The sequence below is a fragment of the Sus scrofa genome, chromosome 17 (genome assembly GCF_000003025.6).
Source record: "Sus scrofa isolate TJ Tabasco breed Duroc chromosome 17, Sscrofa11.1, whole genome shotgun sequence".
In the NCBI taxonomy this organism is placed as follows: Eukaryota; Metazoa; Chordata; class Mammalia; order Artiodactyla; family Suidae; genus Sus; species Sus scrofa.
This window is the reverse complement of record NC_010459.5, coordinates 46,425,017-46,442,226: the sequence shown is the minus strand read 5'-3', so window position 1 is coordinate 46,442,226 and position 17,210 is coordinate 46,425,017. Positions and strand designations below refer to the sequence as shown.

Below are 17,210 nucleotides of genomic sequence, written 5' to 3'. Positions count from 1 at the left end.
CAAAAGATGTCGACAGTCTCCTATGTTACAGCCACAAGTGACCCAATCACTTGCCTCTGAGCGTTGTGGTTGCTCAGTGGTGAAAGAATGGTGAACGGGCCACCGTGGATGCTGAGCTACGATGAGGCAGGAGCAGGGCAAAGAAACTCTTGAAGAATGCGACAGCACTCCAGTTCAAAGAGAAAGCCATGGTCCCCGGCCCAGCCACGACTCCTTCAGGCCTGGCCCAGAAGCTCCTCAGAAATCAGTGCGGAGTCCTCCCCAACACACTGTGGAGGAAAATGTGCCACACCCCAGCACACGAACTCTGGAATCCTACCCAGGAATGTATAAGAGGAAAGGAGGTCCCAGAAAACTCCTTTAATTATCATTTTTATTAAGACCCAAGAAACAGTTATCCTCCAGCTCTCACTCATATCATGAAATAAAAAAGAATCCAGCAAGGGACTCAACATCTCTAAAAAGCATCAGCATGCTGGCCCTTCATTTCCTGGGAACCAAGAGGAAGGTGGGTTTTCTCCCACAGATGCCTCTCCCTGAAATGGACACTGCGGTGCTCCCCTTTCTACCCATTCATTCCCTAACTGCTGGGTTCAGTCCCTCACTGGGACCTGCTTCCTACCACAGGGAACTTCTGTGAGGGCAGCCTGAAGCCAGTGACCAGAGAATACAAGAATTGAAGGAATGGGAGGCCCTCTTGCCTCAGATGGGGACGAACTGGAGCAGCCCTGTGGGATGCTGCATCATTAACTGTATCCCAGGCCGGCATCTCCCTCTGCCCAATCATGCTTCCCCAGTCTCTTCAAGGTGCGCCCCTTGAGCACCTCCCCCCCAAACCCACCTGCCACAGGCAACTCTCCATCTCAGAGTCTGTTTCCAGGGAGTCCAATGTAAGGTTCCCTCCAAGGTGAAGGAGATGCTCCCCAGGACCCACAGGGGTCCTGAAGAAGGCCGGAGGCTCTGTACACCTGACCGTGTCCAGGCCAGGCCACCAGTACATCCCTATTTTCCTAGGCCAAAGCGGGAAAATCCTCCCATATTCTAGCCTAGAGCCGGGTTCCCTAAGTGTGCTTCTCTGACCAGCAGCCCTGGCATCATCAATGTGCTGGTGAAGCACATTTTCAGCCCTTCCCCGGACCTGCTGAATGAGAACCGATGGAGGGTGGTTACAGCCCTAAAATGCAAACAAACAAACCACAACACTGGGGTTTTGTTTTTGTTTTTTGCCTTTTTGCCTTTTCTAGGGCTGCTCCTGCGGCACATGGAAGTTCCCAGGCTAGGGGTCGAATCAGAGCTGTAGCCTCTGGCCTACTCCAGAGCCACAGCAACTAGGGATCTGAGCCGAATCTGCAACCTACACCACAGCTCACGGCAATGCCAGATCCTTAACCCACTGAGCAAGGCCAGGGATCGAACCCTCAACCTCATAGCTCCTGGTCAGATTCATTAACCACTGAGCCACGATGGGAACTCTGAAACCACAACATTGTTAATCAACTATACTTTGATTTAAAAAAAAGAAATAGGATGCCTACTTATGATAAACCCCAATTCCATACAAGTGAAGAATTTTTGTAGGCATTTATAATAATATTAAACTCTCTACCCCAAACAAATAAACAAAAAACTCCCTACAGCAGAAGACCAAGAGTCAGTTGCTGACAGTGGTCTGAATCCGGCAACATGAAACATTCCACACTGTATTGTTTATAACTCTGGCCCCAAGGCACCTTTCTACTTAAAACCCAACCAAGTGGCTGGGATGCTGCCCTCCACCCATATAATGCTCTCTGCTGGTGTCCCTCTCTCCAGCAGGTAGGTGCCCCCGGACTTAGGCTGACAGTATCCCCAAGCCCTCTCCAAGCCACCTTGCAATGACTGCTCCCTCCGCCTAGAACATCTCCCCCCAAGGCCACCTGTTGCCCAGGTCCATTTGGTGTTCCCAGCCAGACTCTGCCCTGCGAAGCCCTCCTATGCCTCTGCCACTGTCACTTCCATATATATAAATAAAACTATGACTCTGCATTTCAGGCCAATATATTACAGATCCACTCAGCCCTTCATCTAGGAAAGATGAGTTTTCTATGAAGTCTCTGAGCCTTCAGGACCAGGGCTGAATCCCCTAGCACACAGTAGGCACTCAACAAAACCTCTGAACATCTGAGAAACCCAGCAGTAAACAGGTCATTAGATACTGACAAATCATAGCCTTGTTTCACATTCTACAGGCACCAGAAATCACAACTATAGAGAAGCACGTTGAAGCACAAGGATAATTGGTCAAAATTTACTATCCTGTGTTATACAACATGTTTTCACTAAGATATAAAATTACAATTTACCGTGACTCATTAAGTTAATAATTCCTTACCATATGTTTTTACTGCTACTCCCAAACCATGCTGAAAAATCACTATGTAGGTTTTTTGGTCCATGTAAACAGGATGACAATCAACCACAACGGATACGGGATTTACCGACAGGGAGACTCAGGACTAAAATATTGGAGAGAAAGCCTGAACCCCAAATCTCTGCCACTCTCATCCCCATTATCTCCTAGTTTACCTGCACCACACCTTCTAGATCAGTGGTTCAAACAGGGGTGATTTTGTCCTCCTGTCCAGGGAATACTTGGCCAAGTATGGATTCATTTTTAACTGCCATGCCTAGAGAGGGGGTGCTATTGGCAGCTGGTCGGTAGAGGTCGGAGATGCTGCTACACATCCTATAAAGCATGGACCAACCCCCACAAGGAACTGTCAGGTCCAAAATGTTCTATTGCTGAGGTTCTAGCAAACACTGTTCTAAATTAAAGGGAACTCCCATATCTGCTACTTTAATCTGAGCTTCACATCGACAATATGAGGCATTACTGGCCCTTGTACAGATGAGAAAACTGAGACTTGGAGTGGTTAAGTGACGCGCTCAGGGTCACCAGCCCACGCCAGTGCACCGTGCAGCTGCAGCCTGAGCCAGTGCTCTCTTGCCTCCTAAACCTACCTTCCCTCCCACGCAAATTCAAGAAGGACACCGAGAGAGGCAGAGGAAACAAACAGCTCCCTTTCCATCCACAATGCTGAGCAGAAATCTCCTCAACCAAGGCACAGAAATGCCTGATGTTACAAAGACCCTTCCCCCAGCAGTCTGTGCTGCAACTAGATTCCTCTTGCATTTTAACTTTCAATTGTACTGTTCTTTGTGGGTAGAAATGAAAAACACTTCCTGCTGGCACTGAGTACCTGGCAGGCGGGATTTCCAAGGCCTGTGATTACACCAAGGGGGAGGTGCTGATGTTCCCACTTCCCAGATGAGAAGACTGAGGCACAAGGAGAGGAAATAACTTACCTTGCACCGAGGATGTTAAGGTAACATTCAAACCCAGGTCTGCCGGGTTCCAGAATTTACACTGCCTTCATAACCCGAGACCAGCTCTGGGAAATCTGAGAAGCAAAATAATGCTGGCAGCCATGTGGCAGGGGTGGCCTCCCAGCCTCCTGGCTGCTCTCCATGCTGGGCTCTGTCCCCTGTGCCTACTCAGGGAAGCTCTTCTAGGAATGCGAGGTCACAGCCAAAGACTCTTGGCCCCTGTCCTGCCCTGGATGTGCTCACCACAAAGTCTTCAGATTATAAGAGCCAAACAGATGCTAAATTCCTCAAGCCACAGGGAACAACAGGCCACCCTGAATTCATTCATTCAGCAAATATTTACCGAGCACCTCTGTGCCAGGCCAGCTCTGGAAATCTACAAGTAAAGGCAGACCCAGTGGTTCCTAAGTATATGAGGGCCCATCTTTTCGAAAAGCATCCTCCTCCTCCTTGCTGCCTGCACCACACTCTACAGTTATAAAGGACACGACCAGCCTTTATTTCATTTTATTTCCACACACACAGCTCCCCATCTCGTGAAGCTAACAGTCACTAATTTGCTCTCCCTTTGCACAGAGGGGAACAGAGGCCTAGAGGAAATGCACTGTCATGCTCAAGGTCACCCAGCGGACTGGGGGCAGCTGTGCCAAGTCTGGGCTGCTACTTCTGACATTGGTAAGGTACAGAAGTGTGGTCCCTGAGACCCCTTGGGACAGGTTAGGGACGGCTCCAGGAACACTTTTAGATAGAAAGTAAAAAAGCTTCCCCCCAAGACCAGCTGTCTCAACTCCAAGTTCAACTGGCCCAGGGCTCCTTCCCCAGGACCCACCCACAGCTACCTGTGCCCCAGAAGAAAGATGCTGTGTGGAGCCCACCTACCAGGGATGCTGAGCAAGCCTCTCATATCTCAAGTTCAGATGAGGTGGGAACAGCAACTCCCACTTCATGGATTTGCATCACAAGGAGCCGCCAATCATTCACTAACCAAGTTTGTCTAGATCCAGCCAGAGGCAAGATGCTGTGCCCAGAACTGTGTTGGGGGGTGGAGAGTTGACTCATTCACCCACCAGCACAATTTCCTGAGTAATTATGGGTCAGGCACCGTGCCAGGTGCTGGGCATGGTTCCTGCCTGGTGGGAGCCCACAAAGACCTGTATACAAACAACCAAACCGCTGCTACACCATGAGTGGTATCTGGAACTGTGGCAGCATGGCTGGGAGCTCATCAGGAGTGCAAAACCTCAGGACCCCAGACCAAATCGGCTGCATTAGAATCTTGGGGCAGGAAGGGGTGCCCCAGAATCTGTGTTTCAGATCTTGCCAGATGATTCTGAATGTGTTCATAAATTTGAGAGCTACTAGTCTAGACCACAAAAACCTCCCCCAACCTCCCAACTAAAACTGCAAACCAGCCCTGGGACTTGACACCCCTAACCCACTTCCCTGTTTCATTTTTCTCCATAGTTGTACTGCCATCAATCACAATACCATATAGATCTCACCCATACATTTATGACTTCTCATGCTGATGTGTAAGCTCCAGAGGATAACAATTTGAGTCACTTTGGTTCACTGCTGCAGCTTCAGTTGTCTAGAGAAAGTGGTGCTCCATACGTGTTTGTTGATCGAATGACAGATGGTACAACATGCCAAAACCCAAGCAGTACCGTTCTTGAGTGGAGCTGGAGGAAGAGAGAAGGTTGCTGGCCATGGAGCACTGCATAGAGAAAGTGATACCCAGGTTGGCCTGGAAGGGTGTTTGGACCAGAGATGAGGGATGCTGGGAATATAGAGATGCTAAGCCTTTTACTGGAAGAGGTCACAGGTGGTTGATACCATCGTTATCTAATTAGTAGCTGGTATATACCAAGACCTGTCCCAAACTATATCAACTCACTTAACTCTCCCGAATCTCAGAGGTAGGCAGTGTTCTCCATAAATGGACCCTAAGGCTTGGAGATATTAAATAATTTGCCTCCCTCACAGAAAGACTTGTATAAGGATGTTCATAGCAGCTTTATTTATAATAGTCCCAACCTCTAAACAACCCCACATGTCCATGGGCAGGCAAACAAATAAACCAACTGTGCTACATCCACATGATGTAATAGTACTAAATAATAAAATAGAAAAAACTACGGACATACACAACATGGCTGAATCTTAAGGACACTTCATTGAGCAAAATGAACCCAGACGCAAAAATGTGTATGTTTCATATGAGGTTCTAGAACTTAAATGGACTTAGTACATTTAAATTGAACTTCAATAAAGCATTGATAATAGAAATCAGATAAGTAGTTTCTTCTAGGGGTAGGAAGTATTGATGGAAAGGAGCATGAGGGAACTTTCTGAAGTGACAGAAATGTTTTAGTCTTGGATTGGGGTAGTGGTTACACAGGTGTTTACATGTGTCAAAACGCATGGAACAGTGCACTTAAGATTTGGATGTTATTGTATGTAAATATCTCAATGAGCTAACATCATTTGCCCTAGGTATAAAGCCACAACTGGCTGTCTGAATCCAGGTTTGCCCAATTCCCCTAATCTGCCATAGTTGATCGGGGAGCCCCAGGCAGTGCCCCCAGCCTAATGAAGTACCTTGCCCAAACCAGGTTCTGGCTTCAGCTGTGCTCTCCATTTGCTATGTAATCTGTGCGTATATTCCTCCATGACTCAGTTTCCCCTTGTGTGAAGGAAGAAGAGGACCAGTAGTTCCCAGCAGGGAGCCGCAGACCCTGGCTGCTACCTGGCCACAAACCCCTATGCTCAGCAGGCACCACTACTACATGATGTAAGTCTTATGCCTGCTTCCTATCTTGTTAGCTCTTTTCCAACGCATGCTAATATTATTGTGATTAATAAATATTCATTTCAAAGCAAAAATGAAACCATAGCAGCTTTCTGTCATTGTGTATTTTCTCAAACAAAAGATACCAAAAGAACAGCCTCTGCTCATGCCTTTGGTTTAAAGAGGCTGGAATCTCTGTGTTCGAGGATCCCTAAGGGGACAGTCGCCAAGGGAACGGTCGCCAAGGGCCCTTCCAGGTCAATCACCCCATGGCTGTCCAGCATCACTTAGCAAAGGCTTGCCCTTGTATTTCTCAGGCCTGGGTCCCCGTAGGGGACAAGTCTCTTGTCTGGACTCCAGGGACCAAGCCCCCATTGTGCAGTCTGTGCCCCAGGTTCTATAGACCTCGGGTGTGGTCATGGTTGTACTTTGGGCCTGATTCCCCACCTCACCCACAGTTCTGACAGTGACCAGCTCTAAGGACGGAGCCTGGCCATTTCCCTCCCCCAGTCCCTCAACACTAGCTCCTCCACACAACGCGCCCAACGCCCAACCAGCATGAAGGGCAAGTGCCCCCTTATGATCTGCTACCAAGAGGCTTCGGACCCACCCCTCAGTGAGCCAAGTGACTTCCCCTGCCTCGCCCTGCCAGGAAGCTGAAGGATCGGAAGCAAGTCCCAAATCCAAGTGCAAAGTGAGACCTTTCTTTCCCCTATCCTAGCAGCCCAGCTGCCATCCTCCTCCACCTGGACACACCTTCAGCACTGGGCCAGGGATCCTAGATCACAGACAGAAGCCAGAATCACCACCTTGCCATTCCCTGGTTGGTTCCCTCCACCAAGGTTTTACACTGGTTCTTGGTGCTGAGTCAGAATAAAGCAGGGGCCTCCGCTGAGTGCCACCTCCCAAAGGCCCCCTTATATCACCCCACTCTGATGGGGTTTACAGAAACACCACCCCCAAAAGGAGCACTGCAAGCTAGGGGCACACACACAACCAGACATTCGCAAATCCCCAATCTCACCCATACCCCTAAACCAGGGGCTGCTGGAATCTTCCCAGCTTCATATTTTAAAAAGTAACAAAGCCAAGGGCAGAAAGACCAGCTGCCCTCCCACACAACCATCTTCCCCTTCTTGAAGACTCCACTTGCTAACGTCTCATCAATTTTCCCTCCATCAGATGGAAGCAGCCAGAGAACCAGCCTTCTCTTGAAGACACCATCCCCCTCTTCGGCTTCCAACTTTGCAGATCACGGGACAAAAGATAATCACCCCATCCTCCGAGAGACCTCACTTGCTGCCCACCCGGCCCCATGCCGCCCCACACCGCCCTAGGCCCAGATGGCCCAGGACCTCACCCTACGGCCCAGGAGACCTGCGCAGGGCTTTGCCCCCAGACTCCAGAAGCCGCTCCCCAAGGCCTGAGGATGCACTCAGCGAGGCCTTGCCTGGGCGGCCCCCGGTTCCCGCGCAGGAAGCCCCCTCCCCGCAGCATCGCCACAGCAAGAGGCTTGGGGAAAAGCCTGTGGGGTGGGGGTGAGGTTGAGACCCCGAGAAAGCCGCGGATCCAGCCACCCGACGCGCACTCACCACGCAGCGCCGCGGAGCCCGCGCGTCTGCGCCAGGGCCGCGGGGAAACCCACGCGCACCGTTCAATCCGGGCTCCGAGTGACGAAAAGCCGCGCTCGGCTCCGGCCGGCCCTGGACCGACGCACCGACCCGCTGACGCACGGACCGTCCCGCTTCCTAACTAAGTTTGAAAGTTCCCGCCCGGGCGAGGGAAGGGCTGCGAACCGCGCCGCTGCACCTCAGCGTCCCCCGCAGGGCTCGGCGTGGGCAACGGGGTCGGACGCCACTGGTCCGGGCTTCAGGCGCGCGAGCTCCCATCGCGCCCGGAGCAGCGCTGTGGGGACCGGGCTGCGGGCGGGGACGGCGATGTCGGGAAAGAGGAGGTGTCCCTCACCGCAGCCCCAGTCTAGGGGACGTCGCTTGCCGTTCCTGGGAAGAGACAGGCCTCGATGGGCCACTGCCAACTCGGAATCCGAGGCCCTGCCGGGCAGTGACAAGCGATTAGTAAACGGCCCAATTAGTGTGCGGCGGCGCCAAGAAGTTAAAACTCTGACGCGCGAGTGTGGACGACTCAGGTGGGGGAGGGGCGGTGCGGGGGCTGCGGCTGCCCCTGGGTGTGACCTGGTGTGACTGTGTGACCGTCAGGGCGATTAGCGTGTCTGAGGTTCACCGTTCATGGCGTGGCTGTGTGACAGCGTGCGACTGAGTGAGTCACTGGGAGTGCGAGCGAGTGACTGTCGGAGAGACTTCTTTGTGTGCCTGTCCCCAGTTGTGACTACGTGTGACGGCGGAAGGGGGCATGGAACGGGGTGTGCGGAACCGAAGTGTGGGAACGGGTGACTTGTCTGTGGCAGTGTGACAGTGCAGGTGGGCGAGTGACTGCGTGTGGTTGTGTATAAATGACTGTCAGGGTGACATGTGTGGGACGGTAGTGTAAGCAGGTGCATGGCTAGCAGTGTGTGAGACGGAGGGTCACTGTGTGTCGGCCTGTGAATGAATGAGAGGCTGTCAGGAAGACGTGGGTGAGTGTGTGTCACTGTGACATCGTGTGACTGTCGGAGTGACTTCTGCCTGTGATCCCAACAACTCAGGGCGTGAGTGTCACCATCAGAGGATCGGCGTGAGTGGCATGCGCCCGTCGGTGGGGCTGATGGGTGCATGTCCCCGCGCGTCGGCACCGCCGGCATCTCCCCGCGTGTGTCCCCGAGAGCGCCCGCATCCCGGGCCGCCGGGTGACGGCTGCCCGCGCTCCAGCCCGGGACGCTGTGGCTCGGCGCGGGGTCCGAAGGCGCGGGCAGGCCCCGCCCGCCAGGGCCCCCACCCCGCCCCCGCCTACCTTGCCGCAGTGGTAATAGTCCAGGGGCGCCAGGCCGGCCGGCTCGGCCCCGGGCCGCGCGCCCACCGCGGGCGCCGAGGGGTACAGGCGGACGTCCATGGCGGGCGCGGCGGCGGCGGCGGCTCCCGCGGGCAGTGCCTGGGCGGGCGGCGGGTGGGAGCCAGTGTGCGAACGGGTGTGCAAGCGCGGGGGGCGGGCCGGGGGCGGTGCCCGGCGGAGCGCCCCGCCCCCGCCTGCCTGCCCGCCCGCGCGCGCTATTGTTCCGGCCTCGGGCGCCGCGGAGGGCCTGGGGCCGGGGCCCGGGGGGGTGGGGTCCCTCCTGCGGGCCAGGCAGCCGCCGGGACCCCCGCCGGGCTCTCCGCCCCCGGAGGTTCGGGAGGGTTGCGCGCCAGTCCAGACGGCCCTTTCCCGTCCCGCCTTCCGCCACCAAGAGTGAGGGGAAGGAGAAGCCTGCACGACACCCCTCCCAGAAGTGGGACACTCCCCGCCCTCGATAATTAGAGCACTGAGCCCCACTCTGCGTGTGGCAGAGGGGGAGGAACACTTTCGGAGATGGGTGCTGCCTTATCCGGGGCTGCAGCCCAGACCCTAAGGCCGATCTTAGGGTGTTCTCCCTCCGTGTTCACTGATTTGAGTCCTTGGAGAGCGGCCCTGGAGGATTGCTGCTAAAACCTCACTTTACATATGAGGAAACCGAGGCAAGGAGTTGTGGCATCGAAGGTGGAGTAGTAAGCTCCGCTGCCCTCAGAGGATCCAGGACTGAAACCACCGGAGAAAGGCAGAAGGATTCTGCCCCCTTTAATGACAGAGAGGGGGAGGGCTATAGAAATGGCCTAGAAAGTGAAGTTCTGGGGAAGGGTCCAGAATCTTCACCACCACCACCACCACCACCGTGGAGTGAGAGAAGTACGGAAATGAGGCTCCCATTGTGGGGAAAAAAGGTGACTGAAACAGGCTCCCTCTCCTCTAAAAAAGTAAAAATAAATTTGTTTTTTTAAAAAAAAACCTTCTAACTCCTCACATCACCTGCTGGCAGCTGGCCTGTCATCTAAGAATTATCTACTGGAACAGTGTCTGTTGCCTCACCTCCCACTGACTGGGCCACCACTGTCCTCTGGTTCTGGCTCTGGCACACTGAGGAAGCCTGCCTGGCTGGGAAGGGTTGGAGACCAGCAGGTAGAAGTGGCTCTGAATAGGATTCTTGGATGCCAGCAGGACAAGGGATGCTATCTAAAGAAAAGAGAGTGCTTCTCACTCAGGAGGTAGCTGGAACTCAGCTCTAACTACTAGGTGGGCTTTGCTGGTCCTGGTTTCAAGTTAAGATCACCATTTGTGACCATCAAGATCCTCTAACAGAAGATAGGTGTGGGAAACAGGCTTTCGATAAAGGTTTGGGAACAACAGAAGGAAATTACAGCTCAGAAAGGAAAGAACTTCTAAATAAATTTTCAGCGGTCATTGTTTCTAGAATTCAGTGCCATATCTCATTAGAAGGAATTTCCCACTGGCCCCTCTCCCTTTTTTTCCCACCTAGATATCCAACTGACCAGCAGTATTTACTGAAAAGGTCAATTTCCCCCCGACTTCTCTGCAGTGTTAACTCTGTCGTAAATCAAGTAGTCCATACTGTGCATGGGATGGTTTCTGAATTTTCTAGTCTGTTCCATTAGTCTATTTTTCTCTCCTTGTGCCATTTTCACACTGACTGAAATCCTGTTGCTTTATAATGTCTTAATATCCCATGGAATGAATCAACCCACTTTTATCTTCGAGTGACTTGACTATTCTTGATATTTGCACTTCCATAAAAAAAGTAAAATCAACTTTTTTTTTACACATACTCACATACACACTATCCATAAACATGGTATGTCGCTTCATTTCTTTAGTTAAGTCATCTCAGCAATGTTTTGTAGTTTCCTATGTGGAGGAATGCACATATTTATTAGATTTAGTCTTGGGTATTTTATGGTTCTGATGCTATTATTAATAGTTTCTTTATTTGTGTGTGTGTGTGTGTGGGTTTGAATTTTCTGGTTTTTGTCAGTAAGTGTGGTGGCTTTAAAATAAGTAGAAAAATTCTTTGACATCCTCCCAAGGAATGGAATCTAGTAACTGTCCCCTTAAAAAGGGCTGTCTTAATGAATGATTTTTAACAAATAGAATATACCTGAAGTAATGTTGCATAGTTTCAAGTATAGGTGATGAAAGTTGATGCATCTTTTGCCTGGCTCCCTCTCTTGCGACATTTGTCTTTAGAACCTTAAGCCACTACGTAAGAAGTCCTATGCTGCTGTGCTCTGAAGAATCTAAAGTAACCCACACAGAGAATCCATGTACAGAGACCTCGAGACTAAAAAAAAAGAGAGGAAAATGACTAGCCTGTCCCCTGCTGTTCCAGCTCCATCTACTGCCTGAATACAATCACATGAAAAACTCTGAAACATCCAGTTGAGCACTTCCTGAATCCAAAATGCACAGAAATCATGAAAGATAATAAATGATTATTGTTATTGTAAACCTTGAAGTTTTGGAATGATTTGTTATTCATCAGTATAATCTGAAACATTCACAGAAGTATATTTTTTGTATAATGCCCTTACATCCAGCATCACTGCCAAACTCACCTATTCTAACAACTTATCTACAGATTGACTTTAAATATATATACATATTCTATTTGATCCATAAAAATGAGGGTTTTCACTTTTCCTTTCCAATCCTTAAACATTTTTTCTTTTTCTTGTCTTGTTGCACTGGCTAGTATTGCCAGTGTATGCTGGAAAGAATACAACAGGCATCCTTGTCTCAGTCCTGATCTTAGAAGGAAAGCTATCAATAATTCACCATTTATTATAGTGCTAGTTATAGTCATTAGCTTGCTTTTTTGCTTAATTTCTTTCTTTCTTTCTTTTTTCTTTTTTTATAGATGCCTCTGTTAAGGGTTGAGGAGGTCAATCTTCACAGCAGTCCTCTGGGTCATGAGACAGGAAATAAGACAGATGAGAAGTATGAGGCCTGGGTCATGAGAGGGAATGTTCAACATCATAGTGTTAATAACAGGATTAATCAGGAGAACCTAAGTCTGGAATCCCACCTGGAGCACCCCCCCACTGCCTATATTTCCACGGTCTTGGTCCCACTCCCTCTGGCCAGGGGTGTTGAACAGCCACCAGAGTATGGAGGACCACATGCAGTGGGTCAACTTCAGGAAGCCATTTGGCTTCCTGGGGTGTCTGCAGCAAACACTAACTCTGTTGGTCACCTATGTCCACGCCCTTCCCTGAGGAGAGATCAGCACCAAACAGTTCTCTGGGAAGTCTGGCAGAGGAGCCCAGCAAGGGAAGCCATGCAGACCCCAATGCCTGGCCTTGCCCCTTTTTTGTTGGGAGTTGATGACTCATTTCTCCCAAATAAATAGTTAAGCCTCATTTGTTGTTCTCAGGATGATGGGAGTGGGGCTTCTCTTCCTCTTGAGCCCCACCTGGAAACTGCGAGGCTGGCGGAGGAGGGGGATGGGTCTCCGTGCTGGTTCAGGCCAGATTTGTCATGCCCTCCCTGTGGCAATCTAGTTGGGGATCCAGAGTATCTACATATGTATCTTCCAGTTCTCAGTTTCTGATTATCATAACTAGCTGAGATATGAGATTATGGGTGTGTCAATATGTTTTATTATTGCATAGGTAGGGTAAGGCAAACAGATCAGGAGATAGTTGCCATTGAAAAATTGTTACAGTTCCCTAGAGGAGAGGCATTCCACGCCCTGAGGGCCACATGGGGAAGCACCAGGGTCAGCGAGGAGGCAGGGGGAGAGGGAATCATTGTAGGCAAGAGTATTTATTGTGGTTTCCCTATGAAGGAACAGAGAGTAGCATAAACAGATTTAGGACTGGCTGGTTTGAATAATTTCCTTATGGAGACATAGAATTGTACTTTACCATGCACTTGAACTTAGGTATGACCTCATGACTCGCTTTAGCCAAGGGAACATGAGCAGAAATGGTGCATGTCTCTTCCAGGTGGGAGATTTAAGGATCTAGGCATATTCTCTTTTCCTTCCACCCCAAAAAACCTAACAAATTCCAACTCATTGAGACCCAATTCAAGTAACACCTCTTAGGTGATGACTTCTCCAAGACTCCAACTCAGTTACTCCAATTTGCTGCTCCAATAACTATCTGCACACAAGACTATGAGTGTGGCTTTCACTGAACCGTAATAACACATTCACCCTATGAGTATCTCCAGACCGGGGATGATGGCTCACTCATCTTGGCACTTTCAGTGACTAATACAGGATGGATTTTTCATACCCACTTCCGAGGGAGGTAGAGCTTTCAAGGGACTTCCTATCTGTACACACACACACACACACACACACACACTCAGGAAGAAGTAGCTTCGAATTATTCAGATTCCAGGGCACATATCGGCCCCATTTGCCAGTAGGGGAGTCACAATGTAGCACGTATGAGTGACTCCCGGCAGTATCTGATCTCTTCCCTCCCAAAGGCCACTGGGCATGAGATCTGACTCAGGCTTAGATGTGGTGGGAAATGTTAAGCTGGATTGGGTGTGGAAAAGGAGGTCCCCAGGGAAAAAGCTCACCTCTCTTAGTGGGGGGTCTTCTAAAAGCCAGTCCTGCGGCAAGGATCTTAATGTGAGCAGATTACTGGAGAGTGATCAGAGAACACACAGGGAGGAGATGGAAAAGTGATCCCAGGAAAGAAAGTCAGTAACAGGCACATTATCAAGCAAAGTACCACGGCAGGTAATCAAAGGCGCAGTCCACTGGGGAATTCTGGAAAACAGGGCAGATCACTGCCTCAGAGTTACCCCATTGAGGGGCAAGGAATTGGGATCTTTACACACCAACTTTTCACAGTCTGGGTTGAAGGTGGCACATTACTTCTGGGGCAGTTCAGCCTGGCAAGGAGAATGGGGCTCTGGCAACTAGAGAGAGACACTGGACAAAAAGATGCAGGTACCTGTGGCTAGAAATTGAGGCTTCAAGCACTAGAATGGTGAGCTTTGTGGGCATGTAGGCAGAGCACGGGTAGTGTGTGCTCAAGCCCGTCTAATAACAGTGCAGAACTCTGCTTTCCTCGGGCACTCTCATTGCACGTGTTTCTACATGCATGTGCATCTCCTTCGGGAACTTGGTTGAGGCGGGTGATTATTGTCCAGTACAGCAGCTGGGCATTCCTGGGGCCTTGACCGTTGTACCCCCACCCCCAACAGCACTCCAGTGTGTCCACTATTTCTGACAACTGGCCAGGTGAGCCCACAACTCCCACTCGAAATGTCTGCTGGATGAAAGATCAAATGAACCAGTGCGCATGTGGCAGAGACTTTAGCCCACGACCGCCCACTCAGGCCCTGGTACGAGAGCACTGAGACACCAAAAGCTCTGAATTCAATCCTGACTCTGCTCAATGATTTGTTTCTCTTACCCCCATCACTGCCCCTCTCTGAGCCTCAGTTTCCACTTCTGCAAAATGGGATGGTAATGCCTACTCCACAGGTTTGCTGGGAGAAGCGATGAGGAAATAGAAAACAAAGCACTTCCAAAACTCTAAAGCACTATTAAATTGTGAGTCACTGTTATTAAAATATGTTTTCCTTGTCAAAGGCTCTCAAGTCCCCTCTCTGATGTCCCATCCATGCATCCCTCTCCAGCCTTGCAGAGGGGCAATGCCAAGATCCATCGAGGAGACTTGACACTCTTTGGACTTTCATGGGGAGAAGAAGAGGGGGCTGGAAGGAAGAGGGAAAGTGGGGACTCCTTGGAAGTTCACGGAGAACCTGCTGGCCTTCACGGTGGGCATTATCATCAAAGCAGTTTTTACAAATGAAGAATCTGAGGCTTAGCGAAAAGGCCCTGAACCTCAGACACGCCAAGCTGGGATTCAGACTTGAAATCCATGCCTCTTGTACAGCAACACACTACACTGGAGTTTAAATTACATCGTGCAGATTGGCTTACAATACAAAGAGCTTGTAATGAGTGAGCCATCTGGAACACATTCCCTGAGAACTCTCAAGGTTTCCGTACCTTTGTCTGCCATGTGCACACCTGTGTGCTAAAGTGTGCTAGTTACAGAAGGAGAGAAGCCATAAAAGTTAAACGCGAATGAACCCCACTCAGAAAAGAAACAGGAAGATAAATCACCACGTACAGCTCCCTAAAGGGAAATAAAAAGAAGCTCTAATAATAGCTAAGAAGTACTGAGTGCTAGATGTGTGCCAGATATGGTGCTACATGCTGTACATCTATTACCACTATTAATCTTTTTTTTTTTTCTTTTTACAGCTGCACCTGCAACATATGAAGTTCCCAGGCTAGGGGTCAAATTGGAGCTGCAGCTACTGGCCTACACCACAGCCACAGCAATGCCAGAGTCAAGCTGCATCTGCAATCTACACCACATTCTGCAGCAATGCCAGATCCTTATCCCAGAGTGAGGACAGGGATTGAACCTGCATCCTCACGGACACTATGTCAGGTTCTTAACCCACTGAGCCACAGTGGGAACTCCTACCTCTATTAATCTTGAAAATAACCCCATGAGGTAGGTATACTCTTACCCTATTTTACAAATGAGGAAACTATGGCAGAGAGAGGCCAAGTAACTTACCTCTAGTTAGTATATGGGGTAGCAAAGATTTTCAACTAGCCAGTTCCACTCTAAAGCCCACACTCATAACCAGTAGACCTCATTATAGCTCTCTAATCTTACATATAAATTTCAGCTTATGCAAAAAAGAAAACCCTATTGGTGTTTTGATTGGAATTACATTTAGCTATTAAATTAACTTGGGGAGAATTATGGGTTTTTGTTTAAATAAAGTCTTTCAATCCTTTGAGATTTTATAAATATGTGTATAAGTAAGGAATTCATTAAAGTTTTTGATGAATAACTTCTGACAACAAAACTTACTAAATCTCTCTTGTTTATTCTAAAAGTTTTTCCATAGATTCTCTTGGACTTTCTGCATGAATGATCGTATTACCTTCAGAAAGAGAGAGAGAGAGGATTCTGTAATAATCTATATAAAAAATACAGAAAAGAATAAATATATGTAAAACTGAATCACTTTGCTATATACCTAAAACTAACAAACACTGTAAATCAACTATACTCCAATATAAAATAAAAATTAATAAAATTTTAGAGAGAGATGGGGGGGGAGATTGATTCTGCTCTTCTGTTCCAATCATTTTATTACTTCTTTCTTTGTCTTCTCTTACTGCGTTGTCCAAAACCTCTAGAATTAATATTAAATAGAAGTGTTGACATCAGGAATTCTTGTTTTGTTCCTTACTTCAGTAAATACACTGTTTACATTTCACCATTAAGCACTTAAGGAAGATACTTACTGTAAACTTTTGGTAATACTCTTTATCAATTAAAAAAGTTTCTTTAGCAGAAAGGTAGGTTCGTAAAACCAAGGACAGTTACCAATTAGATCCCTTAAACTATAACTGGCTTAATAAAAAACATTCTGTAACCTGCAAAAAAAAGTTTCTTTTTATCCCTGTTCTGCTAAGACATTTTGGGGGAGCATGAATTAGTTGTAGTTTATAATACTTTTTAGTCTATATTAAGATAATCATCTGGATTTTATCTTCTAACCTACCAATAATTATAAATTACATTAATAGATATTTTCATGATGAACAATCCTGAATTCCTGGGATAATTTTTGGAACTTCTATTCAGTCATAATTTACTTTTTAATACACTGCTAAATTCCACTGCATTATTTCATCTAGAATTTTTTACATCTTGTTAACAATTAAAATTGGCCTTAATTTTTTTTTGCACTGCTATTGCCAAGCTCTGCATGTTGGGTTATATTCATTTTGTTTAATGAGCTGAGGAAGAATTTTGGTAACTGATTCAAGTACTTCATTATTATTGGATCATTATGCCATATTTTCTTCAGCAAATGTTGGTAAATTATACTTTTCTAGAAAGTTGTTTGTTTTCTCTAACTTTTCAAGTGTATAGTATAAAGGTGTTTCTAGTCTTATGATTTTAAGAACTCTTCTGCTTCTATTACCTGTGCTTTTCTCTCTTTTATTTATCATACTCAAGGTTTGCCTTTGTCATTAGACCGCCATTTTCTATATTATGTATTT

The 17,210-nt window shown here is 48.4% G+C and overlaps 1 protein-coding gene across 1 annotated transcript in view; it reads right to left on the bottom strand.

Annotated features, from left to right (window-relative positions):
* The window catches only part of TOX2 (TOX high mobility group box family member 2), a 144,072-nt gene extending 134,850 nt beyond the window's left edge, over positions 1-9,222 (bottom strand). The window contains 1 exon segment of the mRNA XM_021077539.1: positions 9,065-9,222. Within this exon segment, the coding sequence (XP_020933198.1) occupies positions 9,065-9,163 (99 nt within the window). The 5' untranslated portion in view covers positions 9,164-9,222.